At 38.7% G+C, this 23,676-nt stretch overlaps 1 protein-coding gene across 1 annotated transcript in view; it reads left to right on the top strand.

The window, feature by feature from the left end:
• Positions 1-23,676, top strand: part of XKR4 (XK related 4) — a 230,703-nt gene that overhangs the window by 118,245 nt on the left and 88,782 nt on the right. The window contains exon 2 of the mRNA XM_068671872.1: positions 23,049-23,248. Within this exon, the coding sequence (XP_068527973.1) occupies positions 23,049-23,248 (200 nt within the window). The remainder of the gene's footprint in view (positions 1-23,048; positions 23,249-23,676) is intronic.

A 23,676-nucleotide genomic window follows, 5' to 3' on the forward strand; every position in this document is an offset into this window, starting at 1 on the left:
TGCCATCACAATGTTACTGCACCAAGAGAAGAGAAATTCAGTCATGCCTTGATATGAATTTGTCAGAGGTATTTAAGGAAATTAAGATAGGCAACCCCAAAAGTGTTATAGACTATAAACTGACTGAGGGAAACCAAGAGGAGCTATAGGTGTTTTGTGGTCAGTATGGAAGTAGGTTAATTACCATTTTTTTCCAGGGCATTATAACGGGACTGATGCATTAATGACTTAAAAGTGAAAATAAGATGTGGTAAAATCTGAGAATAACAAAGTGTTATATAGCTTAATCCCAAACAATGAAGACAGCAACTCTCTCTCTTCTTTTTTAATCTAACTAAGGTAGACCTAAACATAAGGTAAAATGGAAATAATACATAGTGTTAGGATTTTTTTTTCCTGCCTGAATATATTAGTCTATCTTAATACATCATAATGGCTTCTCAAATGGCATCATCAAATAATATACGTTGCAAAGACAGTGGAAGTTGTTGCCAGCTGCAGAGATGCCATGCCTCACCTTCAAGATGCTGAAAATCTTGTTTTACCAACAGAGAGTTAAAGTTGAAAGAAAATCTGAAAAGCTATGAGAGGTCAGCATGTATGAATAGCTGTCTGTAGAGACAAGCTGGCATAGAAAGTGCTGAAGAATGGAACAGTTTTCTTTCAGAAACGTGAAGAATTAAATATACACCCAATATGGTTTTGATATTCCCCTCCTGATAACCTAGTTTTCTAAAGATTTTCTTAATAATTTCATGAAAGGGGTGGTCTTCAGTCATTGTCTCTCATTCTCACTGTCTCAGAGGGAAAAGGAAAACAAAATCTTGAGCTCTTTGGAGATTTGGGAATGTGTCAGGATGATCACAGATGCTCTATAGAAGGCTGCTACCTGGGTCTTGTCTGCATATTTCAATTTTACTCTGAAGTGGGAATAATTTATCACTGAATTCTGGTCAAGGCAGACAGTTTAGTCTAACCAGCATGATAGTCCTTGGCTTTATATTCAGCAGCTAGGCACTTCAGCAGTTTAAATATTTGTATCATAAAAAGAAATGAAACAAGAAACCAAAATGCACATCAGTAAAATGAAAAACCCATGCTTATAATTCCAGAACAAACAATAATTTAATAAAATTTGGTTCAGTTGTAATTATTTCTGTCTGCAACATGTAAGACAAATGAATCTTTTAACAATAAATAGAAACACCAGCAAGTTAGTAAAATTAACTGAACCTCTTTCAAAATACTTTCCTATCCCCCTCTCCCCCTAAGGAACAGCACCTAAATTATAGTCTAGAAAAAAAAATAAGAAATTGGTGAATTAAGTGGTGAATCTAAATAGTAAAGCTAATTGTTGGTGCCACTATAATCTGTACACACAGAAGCGCATAAATGGGCACACAATAACAATAGTTCTCATGCTTTTTCTAGAAATCAGACATGGAAATTTGACCTTGATAAGCTTTCTCCCACACCACAAGCTAAAGAAGTTTAAATAGTTCCTTAGAATTGATAGCAATAGTTGAAAATATGAACCTGACATTTTAAATAGAGAAGGCAGCAGCTAAACGCATCCCTTTACTGTATTTCTAGCTAGCAGGTGAAGTGTATAAGCTCAAGGGTTATAACAGAACAAAATAGTGGTACACTAGTTCAAACAATATTTTTATTACTGCTACCTGACTATATTACTTGGAGGAGGGTGAGAAGTGCAGGAGAACTGTGTTCCAGCAGTGCCCTTTAATCCACTGCCTTTATAGCTGAAAGATCTCAGTTATAATCTGAAGAATATAATATTGAAGTTAGTCCTTTGAATGATCCATTTAAGTTCTTTATATCTGTCTGAGCTATTGACTATAGTAGACATTTCTGTGGACTGGAAGACTAAGCAGGTATGATATAGGGAAGTCAAATCATTTTTATTTGTATTTGAATGATAATTCATGTTGTTAACATGGTTACAAACTAGGAATACATACTTTAAAAGGTCACAAATTGATTCCCACTGAGATAAAAAGATCCTGGATGTATGTTAATGATAGCCAAAATGCAGCTTCAGCTTAATTTGGGCTTGGTAATGTCTTAGGATCTAATGATACAAAAAGCATGAAGAAGAGGAGGGCACAAGCTGGCTGTCATGAGAAATAATCATGAGATTATGTCATGAGAAATAACAGGCCTTTTATCTATTAGTTGGTATATATGTATCTATCCAATTTTTTTCAAATAGAATAATTTCATAATTTCACTTGAACAAAAATGACTTAAAAGAGATACTGAGCTTCAGAATCTAGGGAGATTCTAGATTCTAATGCAGATTCTAGAATTCAACTACAAAGAATCCTAGACTACCATGATCATTGTTTTCATTTTTTATTTTTTTATTCATTTTTTTAATACACAGTCATTCTTGAAAGGTATACTACTGCAGGATCTTTGTGTCTTTTTAAATAGAGGGCAGTAGAATTTCTGTATATACTTATGCTATTAGAATTATACTGCATGTAGTTACATTCCTTATGGGAAAAAAAAAAAAAAAAAAAAAAAAAGCTTTAAAAGGGAAAGCCATTTTTCAAGATTTCATTACATTTAAGGCATGCAGTGACAAATGATTTAGTTCATGCATGCCACATTGTTTAAGTCTACCCTTGTCTGCTTCTCAATTTAAGCTTTGCAAGATTAATTTTTCAAACTCTCTCTCATTTGTTGGAATCTGTTTGATTACAATTAGATAAGGTTTTTCACGGGCATAATACTAGCTTTGCTACTTGTGTTGGATACCATGTCATAGCATAAAGTATTAACAAACAATTGCAAAAAATATAGAATATTTGCATGTTTTCATTTCTGGGTATATGTGTATGCATGTGCGTATATAGAGAGAGTGCTATTCTTTATGTTGTGTATTCTCTATATATAAACCCACAAGAGCTCTGCTACCTCATATTCATATTTAATTGGAGGAAGGAATGCTTAAATATTTGTAATCTGTCCAATATCTAAGTAGAATTGTAGCCTATAATCCTCTCTAAAACTTTTATGCCAGTCCTATATAATATCCCTACCTTTTGCTAAGAAAAGAAGCAGAATGTGTATTGTGATATGTAGATGTATATTATACAGGACGTGTTTTTTAGTTTTGTTTTACTTTTTGTTTGGTTCGTTTTGTTAATCCTATATGCTATTGCCAAAACCTAAAAAGATATTCAACAGGATAGTGCACAACAATCTATGAGTCCAAGCTGAAACTAATCCTTTCTGAATGCATAGGACTTTCTTCAGTATGTGTGTTAACAATTGATTTTATTGGGAAGAAGCCAGGTTTGTTTGCTGCAGCCAAGGGCTATGGTGGTTTTGGATGAATGAACTGAAAGCGTGCATAAAGGAAGTCTTATGCTGTTCATAGCTAATGAATTTCTCTGGTGCAAATTCAATATTAAGTGCAGATTACAGCTGGAATTGTTCTTGGGGGAATTCAGGAGGATATTGCATCTTATGGGGATGCTAATTTAAAAGAATGGCTGGCCAGGATGCATTTAATAACCATTGGAAACCGTGATGTAAAAGATGAGAACAGGGAGAAAATAATGCCTGATTTGATACAGATGGAGGGTAGCAGTCTTCATTATGAATTGGGATTGTCATGACTTTTATGGAATAGATAGAGTGCTTTTATTTCCTGAAATGTGAGAGGAATCATTGAGTTTTGATTTATAAACAATGTCTACTGTGAAGCAATAATTTTCCTAGTCAAAATTGAATTGTTATGGTTCTTACATCTAGCCATTTTAGAAAAAACTGAAATCAGTGCTGTGCTAACTTATTAATTTAATAGAGTATAAAATGAAGCTTAAAAAAAAAATGTTTAAAATGGAGGAACAAGGTGGGTAAAAGGCCACAGCCATTTCTTCTCTTCAAAAACAATATATATTTTCATTTAACATGGAATTGTATTTGTGTGTACAAATGTAGCTGTCAAACCTACATACATATTCATTCTGTAAGTATGTTCCTATCTCTGTTTATGTATAAGGTAGCCATGTATGTGTGAGACAGAGTTCCAAGTCCTAAAAAGAAATTAACTTTTCCAGTTGCTTACTTTGATTCTTTTCCTCTGTTAAAAATGCTAGTTTTTCCTTTGCCATTCTAGATGCTTCGAGATGGTTGGTGTTTTGGGGAAAGTGTAGGAAGGAAAAGAGAGGGTTCTGGGAGGAGGAGCTGGTGTTGACAACTTGTTAATGAAATTTCAACTTTAAAACGCAGAGGATTTCTGAGAGATAATGTTCTGAAGAAAAAAAAATCCCTCACTTAACATGACATTTTAAATATAATCTCTTTCACTTATATAGCACCTGCCATCCCAAGGAGCTAGTATGCTGCAGATCTTAATTTAATTAGCCTCCAAATATACCTACCATGTTTTTGAATGGTACCATTCCCATATAGAAATGAGAGATGTGCAAGGAGATAAAGAATGTAAAAAATGCTATGTTGTATTAGAATTAATGAATTAATGCATTAGAATTAATGACCTGTCTCATATTTCCTTCAACACAGGAGACTACTTAGTAGGATATACTGAAGAGACAGGCAGGTATCTGAAACGTCATCTGCTTTTGGTTAGATGCTGAAAAATAGCTGCTGGTTCTTGTCTTAAAACTATAAAAGTTGAAACAGCATCAGCCTACAGTTAAGTGTCTTAAGCACTGCTTAGGTAGTGCACAAACTTCCTGCATGTCTTCCCACGCTGGGATTTCACAACCCAGTCTCCCATTTCTTGGGAGTTACTCAGCCAGAAAGGTTTGTAATAAGAGCACACTCTGCTTTTGATCATTTAAAGTTGCTTGGGCCAGAAAAACAGAACAGTGATTTAGGGGCACTTTGTGTGTAGAAGTGATTGAGGTTATAGCGTTTATTGGGTCCATGTTGAACTGGTAGCACGTGAATGTCGGTACATCCCATACGGACAATTGCAGAGGGGAGACAAGGAGTCATTCAACTGGGCCAGTGTGGTGGCAGCTCTGGACATTGCCGTTATTCTAGCATTCCTCATGAATGATATTGGAGACACCACTGATTTTTTCCCCCTCAGAAGATTTGTCAAAATTTGTATCATGCTCTTGGCTGCAGGTGCTTAAATTGGGTTGTTTCAGCTCCATGTGTGTACCTGTTTTTATGGATCTGTGTCTTATCCTTTTATACTGGGTATGTTACTAGCCTTTCTATCACCATTTAAGTGATTCTGCAAGCTTATATGTGATATACTGTGAGAATCGAGACTGGATGTTCTTGCTCCTTGTGCTAATCTTTTAGAGCATTTCCTCCCTTCAACTTGAAGAGTTTCCCCTTGTCACCAGGATACAGTTCAAATCAAGCCAAGAAGACAGTGATAGATGAAACCCCACAGGTTTGCCTTGAACAGCAGTTTTAAATGGGAAGAACTTAACAGGAGCTTAGTCAAATTCCTTAGTACAGTAAAATTAATTTCAAGGTCTCAAGAGGATCAGTCTTCTTTATGACTTCTGGCACTCCCTGCTCCCAGTTAAGGTCCACTCATTGCAAACGTAGGCCAGATTCCCGGAGTGTTGAAATTTGTTTCATCAGCTTCCAGGACAGCTTGATATACTGAAGTCATGAAGAGCATGAAAAAAACAATGCTGAAAGCCTACCAAATGAAGGGATTTAGACTGGTTCATTTAGGGTTTTTGTTTTGGTTTTGCTGTTTTTGTTTGATTGTTTTTGCTTGTTTAGTTTATTTGTTTGGATTTAATTTTGAATGGGAATGAACAGGTTCCCTTATTTTTGATCTGTTCTTCTTTTAGATAAACTGTTTTAAGCCAATTCAGTGCTAAGCATCAGATTCACCCTTGTGGGGGGAATCAGCTGTAACAGAAGCATTTACAGCTGGACAGCAAATTACAGCAAGGGAAAGGTAATACAGCCTTTATTCTGTCCACTGAAGTAGCACATGAGCCTAGGAACACTACGGGAACTGCATCCTGCAAGGCAGGCTGAAGGGAGAGGCAGCCTCTGGCTGAGCTTGTTCTTAGCCTTTGGCTGAACTTACTGGCTGTACCATTTTGCTAGATTTAGTTGGGAGAACTTCTGTCAATATTACCTCATTTCTTTGCCTTAATTTCCCTAGAACGGTTTTGTTCAATCTTGGTTTGTATCTGTAGAAAAAGAAAGTTAGGTCACAAGTATGCAGACTCTTGTTGGGTGTCCAACAGATGTATGATATAGCATGATACAGCATGTCAGTGCATATATATATGGAGTGTGAATGCATGCATTTACATAAAAACATGTATATAAAATCCTCATCCTGTCCCATTTCATCGATCAGACTTAATATTTGAAGGCAGCTAGAGGGCTCAGTCCCACTGATTTCAATCAGAGTTGGGCCTCTGCCAATGCTTTCTGGGAAGTGGGATGTTTCAGTGTTCTGTGAAGATGTAGCTATAATGTGTTTCTAACATAAAGTAATCTGGAGCCAAGCTTAATCAGATACACATTAGTGAATGGAAGGCACTTTTCAAATAATGAAAATCTCGTTGGACCACTCAGTGCAAGATAAGAAAATCACAGCAGATGCTACTAAAGCAAAGGTGGGTGTTGAGGGCAGAGAGTGCCAAGAAACACTAAATGTATTTTGCAGAAAACCCACTGATTTTTGTGAGTGTCTCTTTCTTTGTGTGCCATCTCTCTGCAACTAATTTTCCCCTAGGAAGCTGTAAGGTCACATTGACCTGTATGTTCAAACCATGCAGTCAGGAAGGGAAAAAAGATAAAAATGCATTTGTGAAAATACTTAAATAGTCAGTACAAAAGGAAACCCTTGGCCCAGGAACAGATTTTTCTTCAGATTTTTTCAAACTTGATTTCAAAAGTAAATTAAGAGTGAATGATGGTCTTTATCTTGACCTAGGGTTTCAGTGCTTCACGGATATTTCATGCCAGTCTACAGTAAGGTTTGGAACATGCACAACAATAAGGAAGAAAGAATCACAGGTCCTTAAAGACAGTGTTGATCATTAATGTATTTTACAGGGAAAATAAGTCTTTTTCTTGTAGAGATACTATTTGGTCTTTTTGCTTTCAGGTCCATCTTGACAAGCACAAGATGGAAAAACAGAATGTACTAAGAACCCATTCAGAAATATACTTCAGTAGCAGAATGTTTTTCTCTTCCTTTCAAATAATTTATAACACTAAACAAGAGCTTTAACTCTTCATTAAAAGAGAAAAAAAGAGAAGAAAAGGGAGAAGAACAAGAAAAAAAAAGAAAAAGAAAAAGAAAAAGAAAAAGAAAAAGAAAAAGAAAAAGAAAAAGAAAAAGAAAAAGAAAAAGAAAAAGAAAAAGAAAAAGAAAAAGAAAAAGAAAAAGAAAAAGAAAAAAAAAGAAAAGGAAAAAGAAAAAGAAAAAGAAAGAAAAAAAAGAAAAGGAAAAAGAAAAAGAAAAAAAAAAAAAAGAAAAAATGCAGTGCATAGGTGCATTGAATTAAACAATGCACAGAGAGATCTTTAATGCCATTATGTGTCTGGTATAAATTAATGAGCAGACAGGATTCTTGGGATGATAGTATAGTATATTTGACCAGCATGCCAGTTGAAGTACCTTTAGATACCTCTATCTCAAATGTCAGTAAAAGGTAGGATGGTTCTAACTAGAAAATGAATCAAAATATTTCCTGGGGAAATATAGCAAGGCAAAACAACATACTTAGAACCACTGAAGTCTTTCCATGAGGCTGCCTTGCTATAGTAGTGAGTCTTTCTCCAAGCACTGGGCATTATGTTCCTATCTTCCTCCTGCTTTCATCTCCCCATGGCTTCCAATTCTTTCACCTCTCCCTCCAGTTCTGGTGCTCTGAGATCTTCACAGCGATATTTCAGTAAGCTAAGGTGACAGAAAACTAACTAAAAATTAAATGGGTTAGTTCTTGATCAGCATGGCACATTGAAAGAGCTCAGCATGGATTCAGCTGTGTGCAGGAACTGGTGCAAAGAAGGGAGTGGGTTTGTGCAGCTGAGATTAGTGGAAGGTGGGTGCCAATGGATAGATGTAGACTTCTATGTAGACATGTCTTTAATTGTTTTTTTGAAATGGCCTTCAAGGCACAGGGTCAGATTTGTCTTGTATCTCTGTAAGTGCAAATTGCAGACAAGCAAATGCGAGCACAGAAATGGAGGACAGTAGCAGGAAACCTTTCTGATCATTATAATTGTCTTCTTGCATGAAGAGATGCTTTGAGAGAGCAAAGAAATGCTGCCAGAAGCAAACATGTCAAAACCCTTAGAAAACAATAGAATCGAACACCCTTGCAACTGAGACAATCATTTTTAAAAGGTGCTTCACTTCCTTCGAGTTTTTTTTTTTTTCAAAGACCAGTTTTCAAACTTAATTAGCATTCCTAAGACATAAAAGACCTTCTCTGACATGGAAAATGGTAGAAGATATGTAGAAAGCAAATGCGTTACCTTAGCTACCTGTTTGGGGTGACATTTTAAATACAGAAAATAAAGCTGGCGGAATTATAGTGACCTTTCAGCCTGAACAAATAAAATAACATCTGCCAAATCTAAATGGCTGCCTCTAGCTGTAGGAAATGATATGCATCTTTGAACACTAATACATAGGTCTTTAGTAGAGCTAGCTTTAGTAATACCTCCTGGACCTAAACAATTTATTTCCCAATGGAGCATGAAAGGCTGAAAATTCGCAGAGTGTGGTATATGTGGCAAGGGGCACATGGGGAGCAACCATGGCTGTGCATGTAGGGAAGCTGTCTGCATAGTTTTCCTCCCTCTAAATCTATCATGATGTCCTGTTTTTCTTTGGAAAACCCAAGAGGAGCTGCTCAGTTTATCCACGTATGTTTGCATTTCTCCTCCTACATGTTCACAATGTGTTTATATTGCTGTATTCATATTGCTGTGTTCAATATGAATATTGCTGTGTTCAATATTGCTGTGTACTGAAGCAGTCTTCCAGGTTATTTTCCCTTTCTAAGTGTCCTCTGGAAAACCAGGGCATCTGTGGCCTGGGAGCCAGTAGTAAGCAAACAAATTGCTGTTAGAAAGGAAACTAGTGGGACTAGAAAGGGAAAGCTTCTCTTTATGATATTCTCCATAGGAAAAGAACAACTTTTAAAATTACTTTTCCTGCTTCCCCAAGCTCTTTTAACTTCTGATGTCAGCTATGCCAGCAGAGAGAGCAAGTTCTTGATTGTGCTCTTAAAAAGCTGAGAAGAGCACTTCATAGTTTTTATTACCTTCTTTATCAGGAACACTTATATGCCTTCACCTCAAATACTTTCAGAGCTGCTGCACATGGAAAACCTAGTTCTGCACTTGGGTGATCGGGATCTACAGGGGAAGGAAATATAGGGACACTGGTATTTTACCTACCTGATGTAGAAGGGATGCAGGCCGCATGAATTGCAACAGTAATTAGCCAAAAATACTGAATTTCTTAATGGTTTCCAAAGGTTAAAGGAAGTTCATGCAATTTGCTGTCTGGATTAATATAAATGTTTTCTAATTTAAGCAAATAATGCTTTATTATGATTATTATTAACAGTAGCATTATTAGCATTATGTACAACTTTGGTTTCATTTGTGATATGGAAAACATTTTTAGTCACTGTGCAAACAGCTGCAAAGACATGTATCATATCTTCATTGAAGAAGCCATAAACTGCAATCTAGGCCAAGAATCAGGTTTGTAACAGAAGATAATTTGGAGATGGGATGTCAGTCTGAACAAGGAATTCCAGCTCTGGCATCTGGCATATGTCTGAGGGATTTTCAGTGACAAGGATGGGAGTTAAAGAACTGTCTGCTCACTATACAGATGCTAGAATTACATTTTGTTGTCTTTAATTTACTTGTAAGCTTTTGTGTGTTGTTGTTTTTTTCTTTTTTATTTTTTTCTTTTTTTTTCTTTTTTTTTTTTCACGAGTGCTGTATCTACAAACCTGGCCATAAGACCTACATTACCAATATACCAATATCTTTTTAGTTTTAGTATTAAACTCCCAAGATGAAATGACTAGCCTGGTAGTTGAGGGGAGAGCAGTGGATAAGCACTTCAGGAGGGCTTTTAACACTATCTCCCAAAACACCCCCCATAGAGAAGCTCTTGATGTATGGACTGAATGAGCAGATGGTGAGGTGGATTGAAAACTGGCTGAATGGCCAGGCCCAGGGAGTGGTGTGACAGTCTAGTTGGAGGCCAGTAATTAGTGGTGTACCCCAGGGGTCAATACTGGATCTTATCCTCTTTGGCGTCTTTCTTAATGATCTGGATGATGGGACAGTGTATACCCTTAGCAAGTTTATGGATGACACGGAACTGGGAGGAGTGGCTGATTCATCAGAGGACCGTAGTTTCATCCAGAGGGACAATGACAACATGGAGAGATGGGCTGACAGGAACCTTACACATGAGGTTCAGCAAGGAGAAGTGCAAAGTCCTGCACCTGGGGAGAAACAACTCGTCACCAGTATGTGTTGGGGGATGCCTAGCTGCAAAGCAGATCTGCAGAAAAGGATTGTGGGATCCTGGTAGAAACCAGGTTGAACATGAGCCAACAGTGTGCCCTTGCAGCCAACAAGGGTATCCCAATGGCAAAGTTTTGCCAGCCCATTGTGGGATGTGATCCTTCCCCTCTACTCAGCACTGGAGAGGCCACACCTGAAGTACTGTGTTCAGCTCTGGACTCTTCAGTACTGAAGAGAGACATGGACATACTGGAAAGAGTTCAGCAAAGATCCATAAAGATAATGAAGGGACTGGAGCACTTTTCCTGTGAGAGAGCTGGGACTGTTCAGCTTGGACAAGAGAAGGCTCAGGGGTGATCTTATCAATGTCTATAGATACCTAAAGGGAGGGTGCAAAAAGGACAGAGAGAGACTCTGATCGGTGGTACCCAGAGCCAGGACAAGAGGCAATGGGCACAATCTGGCACACAGGAGGCTCCTTCTGAACATCAAGAAATGCTTCTGTGCTGTGTGGGTGATGGAGCACTGGCAGAGGTTGCCCAGGAAGGCTGTGGAGTCTCCTGAGCCTTGGAGATATCCAGAAAAACACCTGGATATGGCCCTGGACAGCTTTCTTTGGGTGCCCTGCTCGAGGAGGTGGTTGGATAGATGTCCTCCAGAAGTTCCCTTCCAACCTCAGCCTTTCTGTGATTAAGTTTGTAATGGAAGGGTAAAGCATATCACCCTAAGTTAGTCAGTCTCAAAGGACATACCAGAGCCAAAACAAGGTTTGGAGATATTCTTAAGAGCTCTTCTAACCTGAAGTGTGTTTTGGGAACCAGCACTGGGGATTATTCCCTGGTCACATGCCAAGGGCTAGTGCCTGATGCTGAGTGGGGAGCAATTGTTCCCTCCACAAGTCCCAGATGAGCCTTCCTGCTCCAGCATTTTCCCCCTGACCCTGATTAGGAGCAGATTGCCCTGTGTTTCCTGGCAACCTTCCATCAGTCTTTACCCACTTGAAAGCACTCCTGTACTACTTTAGGCTCTTAATTGTTCTGATTTTCAGGGCAGCTTCATGAATTCAGACTTGATACTGAAGATGTTGTTCTTTGTTTAGACATATAGCTTTTTGGGATCTAACTGCACACAGATTCTGTGGTTGTTTTACTACCTTTTTAGCATTTCAAGAATACAGTCTCCCAAATTTTAAAAGCCTTCTATCAGTTGCTATACCTTTCACTACTGGAATAAAGATTCATATACTGAATGGGAATAACAAGCTTATACATATGCATCTGAATGCAAATATGATAGTGTTTGTGTTGCAAAACTTTGCTTATTTTTATCCCTACTAAAAATAGAGTTAAAAATTGTTCATATGCCCCTTGGGTTGTCCTTCTCAAAATATAGTGTAAAAGAGATTGATGTGGTCAGGTCTCTTTTCTCTTGTTTGCCCAGGGAATTCCTGCCACAGCAAAAATATTTCTTTTTTGTTGTGTGCCTGTGTTATCTCTGCCGTCTTTTCTGAATAACTTTACAAACAACATGGCTGTTGAATTCACAGTGAGTTTAAGGTTTTGTTATAAATTCATACCTTTTGATACTAGCTATCCCTTGAAGCATTTGTCCTTGGAGGCATTTGCTATCCCTTCTGTACTTTTGGGGTTTTAAGCTATATGTTAAGATGAAACTAATAATGAAATTGAATATTCCTGTTAGACTAAACATTGTAACTCTCTAATAACCACAGTTTACTTTCAAGTCCTAGATGTAATTGCTGTCTTGCCAGCTCATTCTATTTTTTTTTTCCTTTGGCTTGTGTGCTGCTGCCAGCATGTCACCTCTTATGTTCCTTCATCTTTCTGTATAATGCACTATTGTACATTGCAATATTAAAAGGGCAAACTGGGAGGTCTGTAAGTTGTCAAAATTCCCATTAGATTGCTAAGGGTCTTTTTCTCACTGGGGCCCTTTGGATTTGGCCTATGGGAATTGATGAAAGGCTGAAATGAAAATGCTGCCATTTGCCCTAGACCTTTCTCCATAGACAAAACCCAAGCCAGAAACTTTATTCCAAAGATTTCTGAATATTATATTTGCAAAGCACAAAGACAGAATTCATGGTGCGGTGTTCAACTTAGTATTCAAAACCATTTCTTTGTGAGATGTTGTTCAGCACTGATAATACTATTAGCTGGCAAATTTGTTTTTGAATTGAATCTTATATAAAATTCTTCAAGCAGGCAACATTTAAAGCACATTCACCATTAGTCAGGACCACTTATAAGCACCAACAGGAAGTTAGTTTGAATTCGTGTTAAATAACACTGACAGTCATTTGCATATCACATAGAGATCACGAGTACTGTCTGTCCGCGTCTTAATGAGTGACTAATCCCACATTCCTTCCTGAATGTTTATAGATTGCTCCATCTAAACAATGAGCATTAAATTGTTAGGTGTTTTGTATTGGAGGATTAACTGATAGCTTTTCCTGAGTACTTCAAAGAGAAAGCTGAAGCATAGACTGCTGTATAAATAGGATAAAAAAATAGTTATTTACAACGTAGATATTTCCAAACAGAATTCTCAGTTGTGTGTTTTCCCTGAGCTAGAAAGAGCAGGCAGGTCCTATCAAAGCTCTTATAAGCAATTTGGAAGGTTTTTTGGAGGCAGAAAAAGGAAGGTTGGCAATAGTTCATTTTTACTGGTTAGTGCAGGCAGCTAGCTCCTGCTGTTTCACAGTGTAGGATTACGTGCAAGGCCCCAAGAGTGACACAACCCAGATTCATCCTGGCACACACCAGTAGTCATGAAAGAAAGATGTGTATATGGAAGGAAACACATTACATTTTGTCTATGGGGTGAAATATAGCCTGTACCCTACCCATTCTCTGATATTTGTACTACTGCTGCTTCTTTTAACTTTTGCAAAAGATACTGCAAGCATCTCCTCTGCTTTATTTTTTTTTTCTTTCCTGTACCAAGGAAATCACAACCACCAACTCTTTTCCTGTGGAAATTGACAATGGAAAGCTGCTTTTTCAGCAGGCAGCCTCATATATTTAATTTATCAAAGACACAAAGACACAAAGATACATAATGAATAACATGGGTTCTTGTGAATAACAAAGTGAAGTTTTTCCCATTTCCAGGTGGTGAGTTTGACCAGACATTCACCACTGAAGGCTTTCCTAACAGAGCTGGCTATGAGCTGGTGCAGACCTCAAGGGTATTTACCCCCTAGCTGCTCCAGTGCTTCACCTCCATGTTGAACCCACTCCCTGAACAGTTCAGAGCAATAAATAGCCCATGTCCCTCTGGAAATGGTTTGAGAAATGGATGCTGGGAGAAAATCAGCTTCCCTGGAGGGGCCTCAGCATCTCAATGTGTGCAGTGTGAATAATAAACACCAGTACCCAGGAGGAGCCTGCTCCCAGACTGCAAGGTTTCCAGCTGTGGGATTTTCAGAGTGTGCTGTTGTACACTTTGCTCCTGTGGAAACTAATACAAAGCTAAGGAAGGCAAAGGGTTCTTCATGCCTTATCCTAGTCTTATTCTAGTATGGTGCTGGGATGTTACATGGCTGCTTATCTGGAGACCTGGGAAATACACTTGCTGCCCAATGCTTCAAATAAACCAGAGGCACTGCTTTCCAGCCGTGCCAATTTCTTAACTCTACAAGTGGTCACTTCTTTAAGTGTAGTCAAATAAGTGATCATGAGACAGGTGCATCTTCCCCACTGGTCTCATGAGGAGTGTCTTGAGACCATTTCTAAGGGCTATTATCATAATTCTATCATAGATGGGAAGGAACAAAGGAACAATTCAGCTTCTGCTGCAGCCCTGGGGGCTGGTGAATTGAGGATGCCTATGATTATATTCCTGTGGCAGCTGCACGGTACGGATTCTTGGCCATGACTAATTGCTTTTCCAGGGAATGCCTAAAGGTCTCTGGGGGAATCTGTGATTTTCTACCCCTTGATTCTTCTTGATATCTTTAGCCTGGGACATGGAGGCAAACCTGGATTTGTTTCCCAGGATGTCTTAGGATGAATAACATGCAGACAGACTTAGTAGCAAATTAAAATAGGACAAAAAGAGGAAAGTAGGAAAAGAGGGGAAAGAAATTCTGTGTAAGCCACTATTGATCATGGATGTCAACTGTTGTTCTGAAGACAGAGACAGCCTTCCACTTGAAGACATTTGAAAAAGCTTTCATTCTGCAGGAGGAAAAACAGGAGACTATAGAGGAGTCAGGAACTGAACTTAGCTCTTTGGAGTGCCCTAGCATTAACCATAGAATCATAGAATATCCTGCGTTGGAAGGGACCCATAAGGATCATCAAGTCCAACTCCTGGCACTGCACTCTTTGAACATGATGGGACATCCCTTGGCCTCTCAGAGGACACAGAGCAGGGAAGATCTCTATTCGCTCTGGTCTGGTTTTGTGTTCCTTCGGGAAGCCTCTCATCCCCAGGAGTCTGATCTCTTATGGGCATCACTTCCAGGGCTGCAGCCATGGTGACACGTAGAAAACTGTATTTCCCACTAGTGGAAACCAAGGGGCCTCTGGGGCCCACAGCAATTTCATCAGCTCTCGATGAAGCAATGGCTGTGGTTAAAGAGCACGTAGGTGTGTGGTGTCATACCAGAAACAGGAGTGGAGTAAAAGCTGTTAGCTGTGCTGCTGAAAGTCTAAAAGGCTTTGTCCCTGGTTAAACAGGAAAGGCATCAATGGCAACAACTAGATGAAGAAACACTGTGAGATATATAGCTACAGATGGCTTAACCATGCTATGGAGTTTTTTTCTAATTTCATTTCATCATTTTCCTTTTTTATTCTGGCCCATAGTGGGTCATGCAGAAAACGCATGAATGTTTGCCCCTGTGAAGTATCAGGGCAGTGTCTTGAGGAGCTGTGGAGAATGTCTATATCACATCTTCTGACAAGGTTGCACCATCCTTGTCTCAAAAGAACAGCTGATGGCCACTGAGCTGTGCCCTGGGCCCTGTTGCTAGAGGGAAAAGCTGGTGTGAGGACAAGCTCCACAGGCAGGGCAGGGACAGCCTGGAAGCATGGGGAGGCACAGACCAGTCAGGATGTTCTGGGGCTGCTGGGCTGAACGAGAGACCCGGCAGGTGAGCACATATGTGGAATGCTCCAGTTTCGAAATTAGAAACATGGAAATAATGGAACTAAATGGGTTTCTTTTGGCTGTCCTGTCTTCTTATTATTAAATCTGCACTTCCTCATATCTGCTCCTACCATCTCCTTATAACAGCAGTTCACATACTGTAGGTCTGCAGATTGGCCTTGTCAAGAAAAGAAGAGTGCTGGTGTTGACTGGCCACATTTGATGAATTCAGATGGTAGCAAAATTCAGAAGGCCCTAAAAATTCAGATGGCCATAAAATGCTGCTATATGACTTATGACCATTTGGGAAGGATCACCTAGTCATGGAGGATGCTGGAGAATGCTTTAGAGGTCATAACAAAATAGATGTTATCGTTTTGTTTATGATCATAAAGTGTCCTGCTTTGGACTAACGTAAAGGAGATATTTCTCTGATATCTTTGAATAGTACAAGGGAAAAATAAAATGCAAGAATTTAGGTTTTTGTTTTGACTTTTGTAATGGAGGTGTATTCTGGAAATAAGGCTTTTAACATCTTTTATGATGAAATATTCCCCAGTGGGATCTGTCCTCATGGATCTCATCTCAGTGACACAGATGAAGATGCTGCACTCATAATTTAAAGTAAATTAAGCCCAGACTTTTGACTGCTGGTAAATTGCCAGAACCGTGTTTGGTTGGACAAGCTTTGGTCACTGCTGTGCTACAGAATGTATTTCAGTTTCCTTTTGCACATTAAACCTTAATGCTCCCATCAAAAAATAATTTGATTGGAAAATTAAAAATTGGCTGTTACAGCTTGTTCCTTCCTAGAAAAAGGAATTAAAGCTGAACTGATTTGTCCCCTTTTTCAGAACAAAAAGAATAAGTGTTAGCATGTTCTGATAAGAAAGTAAGTGTTCCTGCTAAGGAAACTTTTTTTTAAGTATTCGTGCACACCTAATAAAAAGGCACATAAGAAGCAAAATAGAACAATCTGTTGTTATTTAACACAGAAAATACTGTTGAGATACAAATACAGTTAAGTTTTTCTGGTAACCAGGCAACAGAAGAAAATACCACTTATCTGAATTGCTGTTTATTCTACTGGTTTTTTAGCTCTACAGTAGTGATTTTTATTCTCCACACCTCAAACACAGAAAGAGCAATTGTTCATGGTATGGCTAAATTGTTTAATGTACTGTTTGATATGGGGCAAATTAGACATAAGAATAAATGTTTCAGATTGCTACAGCTAGCCATTAATGATTTTTGATCTTCTCACAAATGTTTCAGTAGATTATGTAACATAAGCAAATGTCCTCTACTGACTTAGGCAATTGTAATAAATATGGACTACATGAGGCATGAAATCTGAACGTTTTCATTTTTCCAAAGAATGCAAATGGTCTCTCATTCATGTGTATCATCCTAAGGACTTTTTAGGTTAAGCACATGGTGGCAATGTAATCTTTGACACTTCTAAACTGAAGGCTTTTTTCCAGAGCTGCGTATATTACCATCAGATGGATGGTTTCATTAAGATGAAAATCTGTATCAGGAAATGCTCAGAGCCATAGCCAGGGCTGGGCTTTTATGTGTCTTGATGCTTGCACTTGCACATACTTGTGTACATTGTCTAAACGAAGAGCAACTGAATATAACTCTTCTTAATCTCCAAAATCTCAACTTCTGGCTAAAGATTTGCAATAAAGTGTGCAGGTGGAAGAAAGGAGGTGAGTGCAAATGGAAAACCTTGGGATAAGAAGCCTGTAGGACCTCAGAAGACTGAAAGACATTGATTGAGCCAAACTATATGCAACGAGAACATCTCAGTCCCACATACATGGGAACAACATGTCCACCAGCAATAAGAATTTGGTTTTGCTGTTCCATTTATTACAAGACTCAGTCTTCTATGCTAAAGGAAATCATGTCTGTGAAGCACAGTGGAGCAGCTTCTGAAATAATTTCGTAGAAAGTAGTAATGGCCATAAATGACACCCAGTTACTGTGAAGAATACTGAGTAAAAAAAAAAAAAAAATAAGCTCTCCTCTTACTCCCAGAACTCTCCAATTTTAATGACACCAGGATATTTACCAAAGGTCTTTCATGAAAAAGTTATTTGAGACATGAACAGGCTGTAGTCAGGTTGGAAGCCTTCAGCCCAGCTGCCAGTGGCATCCCAGTTTTCCAGAATACCTAAAATCTGAGGAATTGTCTCCTGTTTGGAAAGTATTTTGAGGATCTCTTTGTCTGCCTTGTACTTGGGCAAGAGCTGGGGAAGATTTATTCACATACTCAGGACAAACTATAACATTCCTAAGAATAAGGAAGAAAGGAGGGAGATTTTTCTGCACGACAGATAAGGTCAACTTATCCTTACCATGGGCTTACAAAACATCACCTGGCTTTCAATTTGCTGAGTAAATGCTATACCTCACTCCTACAGGAAAGCATTACATTGGTCAGCTGCCAATTCCTGGGGAATGAACCCTGTGAGATTATTTACATGCATCCCAGTTAATCAATTAATGTTTGTAAAGCACTTTAACTTGGAAAGCACTCTTATAAATATTTGGTATTATCATATAATTACACTACCACATCTCAATTAAATGTGCAATTGGGCATGGTTTAATTATGCAATTAAATTATCACCAGAAGTATTTCAAATGTAGGTATTTCACTCTATACTGACCCTCAAGTCTAGCATGAGAACCTGGAACAAAGTGAGGACTCTTGACTTTTGAAACTCTGGAGAGTTTCTGATCAGAATGAATGTCTCCTTTGCTAGCACATATTTTTTATTTATTTTTTCTGCAACCACAAATATAGGTAACTCTTTGCTTCTATGTGACTTACATCCTGAACATTTCTTGTGTGCAGCACAAAGACTGGTCTGCTTTCCTGTTTGTTTTTGACTTTGCTGCCTTCCTTCATTAATATAATGGAACAAAAATGTCACTCGGGATCTTGTCTCAGATTTATATCCTTCAGGGTTATGCTTTATCAATGGTATGTATACTGTGCTGTTTGATATACTGAAGAAAATTAAAACAATTAAACGCTGTAGCATTCTCCATTTCCTCCAGAGAGTAAAAAAGACATTAAGCCCCAAATAACAATATATAAGTTGCCATCTGATTATTTGCAATATAGGAAATATTGCTTCCTACTCCCTTCTCTTGGGTTTTGCTGTGGTCTGTCGGAAGAAAGGAAAGGAAAGGAAAGGAAAGGAAAGGAAAGGAAAGGAAAGGAAAGGAAAGGAAAGGAAAGGAAAGGAAAGGAAAGGAAAGGAAAGGAAAGGAAAGGAAAGGAAAGGAAAGGAAAGGAAAGGAAAGGAAAGGAAAGGAAAGGAAAGGAAAGGAAAGGAAAGGAAAGGAAAGGAAAGGAAAGGAAAGGAAAGGAAAGGAAAGGAAAGGAAAGGAAAGGAAAGGAAAGGAAAGGAAAGGAAAGGAAAGGAAAGGAAAGGAAAGGAAAGGAAAGGAAAGGAAAGGAAAGGAAAGGAAAGGAAAGGAAAGGAAAGGAAAGGAAAGGAAAGGAAAGGAAAGGAAAGGAAAGGGAAAGGAAAGGAAAGGAAAGGAAGGGAAAGGAAAGGAAAGGAAAGGAAAGGAAGGAAAGGAAGGAAGGAAGGAAGGAAGGAAGGAAGGAAGGAAGGAAGGAAGGAAGGAAGGAAGGAAGGAAGGAAGGAAGGAAGGAAGGAAGGAAGAAAGAAAGAAAGAAAGAAAGAAAGAAAGAAAGAAAGAAAGAAAGAAAGAAAGAAAGAAAGAAAGAAAGAAAGAAAGAAAGAAAGAAAGAAAGAAAGAAAGAAAGAAAGAAAGAAAGAAAAGATCTGGTATTCATTTTTCATAGTATATTTTATACTCTTCTAACTTTTTCCAGCTATAGGAAATGCTATTATTTCTAAGCTTTTCTCCACGAATATAAGAGCTATAAAACTGTGGAATTTGAGAGGGGCAGCAGGGGGGGTTTGTTTTGTTTTGTTTGCTTTTTGACTTTTCTCATGATTAGAAACATTAATAGACTATCTTGATTGAAGATGAAGTACTTACTTTCCTAGATGGCAGAAGTGGTTAGTTTCCTAGGTGGCAGTATTGTTACCATACTTCCCATTCCTCCTTTCTTCCCTTCCCCCTCTGATACTCAAACTCTCTCTTCTTCACTCCTTGTCATTTCTTCATGTCAATTAAATGCTCTTTGGGAAGATGGATAGGCAGCTTTTGTATATTTGTACAGCACCTGCACAAGGCTGTAGTTGAGGTCTCTAGATGTAATCACAACTGAAACAATAGCACACCTGCAACTCCATGTATATTGGCAACAATTTGCTCCACAATGAACCTAAGATAGTTTTCAATGCAGAACTGTCATTAATTCTTTCTATTTCTTTCTTGAATGGCTGTATGTAAGAGCTACAACCTTGCCTCAGAAAAAAAAATGAGTTCCACCAGAATGATACCAGAGGACTAGAATAAGAAAAATTCTTCAGGGCAGGAACTACCTCTGAGTGTGTCTGAATAGCATTTGCTGATACCAGGACTCTTGTGAGTGTCTAAGATGCAATTACATAATGCATATATATAAAATGGAATGTGTCATTACTGCAGTGTTAAGCTATATTTGGAAACCACAACAAGAAAAGTACTTTTTTTTTTTTTTTTTTTTTTTTTTTAATTTCACTGTGGGTAAAAAGAGTCTGATATATGAAGCATTTTATTAGACCATCTTTTTATTTTAATAACTGCTAATTTGCACACCTAACATCAATTGCTGGTACAATTAATTGTGGATGCAAATGAGAATGTTTAGCTGTCTAATCACCTGACTGTGTCTATAAATCAGTGACAGTAATTATGTGCGTAAATGCTCATTTCAGCCTGCAATTAATTTGGTCAAAATTGATAGGACCAGGAAAAAAAAAAAAAAAAAAAAAAGGAAAAAACAAACAAACAAACAAAAACCACCTCAGGCTGAAATTTGGTCCCCAGTGTGTAAAAAGAGAAAGTATCTTCTTCCTCTGCCTCTTGTGTCTAAATTGCAGAGAGCTAAGTAGACAAAGAGCAATGACTCCCCAGTCCCCAATAACTCACTGCCAATGTTTCACAATAAAGTGCAATGGGAGAGGAAATATTTCCATAAGGGTTCATTAATCACAAAGTATTTGCCATGCACAACCACTCTGCAGAGCAGGTAAAGAACCCTCGGGGATGTTGCCTGGCACAGCTTGTCATTTTCATAATAGGAAAAGTATTTTTTGCACAAATGCTGTAGAACCGAAGTTGCAGATGGCTCCATTGGCAGGGCTGGAGCCTCCTGGCACAATGCTCGGCAGCCAAAGCTACTTTAGATATTTATAGCAAGGGTTAGTGATAGCTCAAAAGAAGGATGCTGAAGATGCTGTCTGCCCCACTGTGTGCAATATTCCCAGGTGCGCCCCTTGAAAGGACATATGCAACAGGCCAAAAGCAAACAAACACAAAACATAAACTGCAGAATGATATGCAAGTCTTACCTGTCCCTGTTGTGGGGCAGAACACTAGGGAAAGGTCTAGGAACAATTAAACTGATTGCAACTGAGAACCTGGGGATCCAACAGACAACACTACCAGAACTATATGGAAAAGATGGTTTTCCACCTCCATAGCTTCTTCGAGAACTGGGCATCAGGTCATTTCACCCAACCTAACCTTGAGGACACAGAAAGCCCCGCTTATCCCAGTATACTCTAAGCCATCTGGACCTGCTCAGTTTATTTGCATGAGAGGTGGGGTTGATATCTTGCTTACTGTACCTCTGTGGTCTTCGTCTCTGAGTCGTTCATTGCTACTTCACTCCCCGATGGAACTTTGATAAAATTCAGAACCACCTGTTATAATTCTAATTTCAGTGTGAATGTAATGTGTTTTCCTTATATACGGCTACAATGTGCAGCAAAAATGCTGCAGGCTCAGATATGTGTTCTCAGTTCTTTGTGCTACTCCTTGTTTGTGTTTGATGCACGGTCCTGAGTGAAGCTATTGCTCTGCTGTGATATGTGTATTGGGTACAAGGACAGTGGTCATTTGCTGGGACAACTGAATCTTGGGCTGTTCTGACAGACAATCTGAGCTATTGTCAGGCAATGGGTGTTTTTGTTGTTGTTGTTGTTAGGTGGCTGTTCAGGACATAAAACCTTGCATGTGACACTCTTCCAAGGGCTGACCCATGTGATCTATTTGCCTAAGTATCAAAAGAGGTTTTAGCTCCCCTCAACAATGTGCAACATTGCAGGTTCCCTTTTCCAAGGCTGTTACTTGGACCCACTGTGTGCTAAGGACTTTGTGGCTTCTTGGCATCCAGAAGAGAGCTCCTGGTCTACCTGATGCCGAGCCTGGCTGTCAGGAACAGAACATCATTCTTTTTTTCTACATATGAAACTACAACTTGTGGGATTTCAATTCCAGAATATTTTAAAAGTTCTGTTCTATTTTGTTTTATTTTTTTGGTCTGATTGGGGATGAAAATCTTACCCAAGAATTACCACGGAATACAGATTTCTTAGCTGAAACTTCCTGCTTCCTTCAGGATCTTGGTGGGATGGTTACAATGAAGAATAACATATCTGAAAGAGGAGAGGCTGGAGAAGACTCAGCCTGACCTACAGACTGACAGACGTAGCTTTCAGAAACAATTCAGCTGACACATGCATTCTGCCCATTACTTCTCTCATCTGCTAGTTACCACTATCAGCAGCAGCAGCCTGTTGGGCTCCTGGCTCCTGCTGCTGCTCCCTGCTGCTGTGGCACGTGAGTGCTCTTAGTGAGTCATTTCCAACCACCAAGGGGACTCACAGCCACATCTCCACTTCTCCTAAAATAGAAGCTCACTGCTAGATCTTCTCTCCTTCTAAAACAGGCAACCTATGAGAAAAAGCACTATACATTTGGCAGTATCTGAAACATAATAATAAACTCACTAGAGCTGTGGAGAAGCAGGACTATGTTCTAAACAATAGCAAGGTCCCAGGTTGGCAGTGCAGGTGGCCTTCCAAGGCAAAATAGAGCCACATGGAAATGGGCTCCATTCTTTGTAGTCTGTAGTCTTTGCAGTAGAGGCCATTGCAGAATCAGCTTTTCTTTTCATTCCATTATTTGAAAAAATCTCTGAGGGAGGCCATATAATCAACGCATCCTCCTCACATTTCAGTTCAGAAAACTGACTTTGAAAGGAATACTATTTAACAAATAAAACGATACTAAGCTTTTTAAACAGTTTTATGAAAGCAAGTCTTGTCTGTAGTCTAGTTTACTCTTATCACATCAACTATTATAAATAGCAGGATGATGTTCCTTTTAAATAAACATTCATTACATTGGGAAAATGTGGGTTATTTTCAAGCACAAGTGTTAGCAGTAAAACATTATTCTGCATTTCTATAACCTCTCTTTTTTATTTCTAGGTATTTCCACACTATATATTTGGGTATCCGGAGTCGACGGAGTGGAGAGAATGACAGATGGCGGTTTTATTGGAAAATGGTGTATGAGTATGCAGATGTGAGTATGCTGCATTTGCTAGCCACGTTTCTGGAAAGTGCACCACAGCTGGTCCTGCAGCTCTGTATTGTTGTGCAGACTCGTACACTTCAGGCTCTCCAAGGTAGGGGTTCATTTAATCTATTTGTTTTTTATCATTTTAGGAAGATGTAATTCCTATACATACATATTTATCCTTTTAAACTGCTATGTGCCTTGCATAAGAGCAGATCTTGCCTGCTAGCTGCTATTAAGCTATTAAGCTGTTAACTATGACTCTGTCAAGAAAGCCTGTGCTGTTGGAGTTTTTTAGCGTTTCTTATTGGCCCTGGATTGTGGGTAGGATTTACAATGTTTTGCTTTCTGCACATCCTTGTAATAGAAGAGCTCTTCTGATTATCCACCAGGCCAATGTGAAAATTGCATCAATCAAACTACTGCTCCTCTCCCTATGTTTCTTTCTGTGAATGCTCAAAACCCTCTGAACTCCAGTAATAATGTTCGTAGGGTATTATGCAAAACAGAAAACAGCACAGCAGAAAGCAGATATTC

This window comes from Anas acuta, chromosome 2 (genome assembly GCF_963932015.1).
Source record: "Anas acuta chromosome 2, bAnaAcu1.1, whole genome shotgun sequence".
Lineage (NCBI taxonomy): Eukaryota > Metazoa > Chordata > Aves > Anseriformes > Anatidae > Anas > Anas acuta.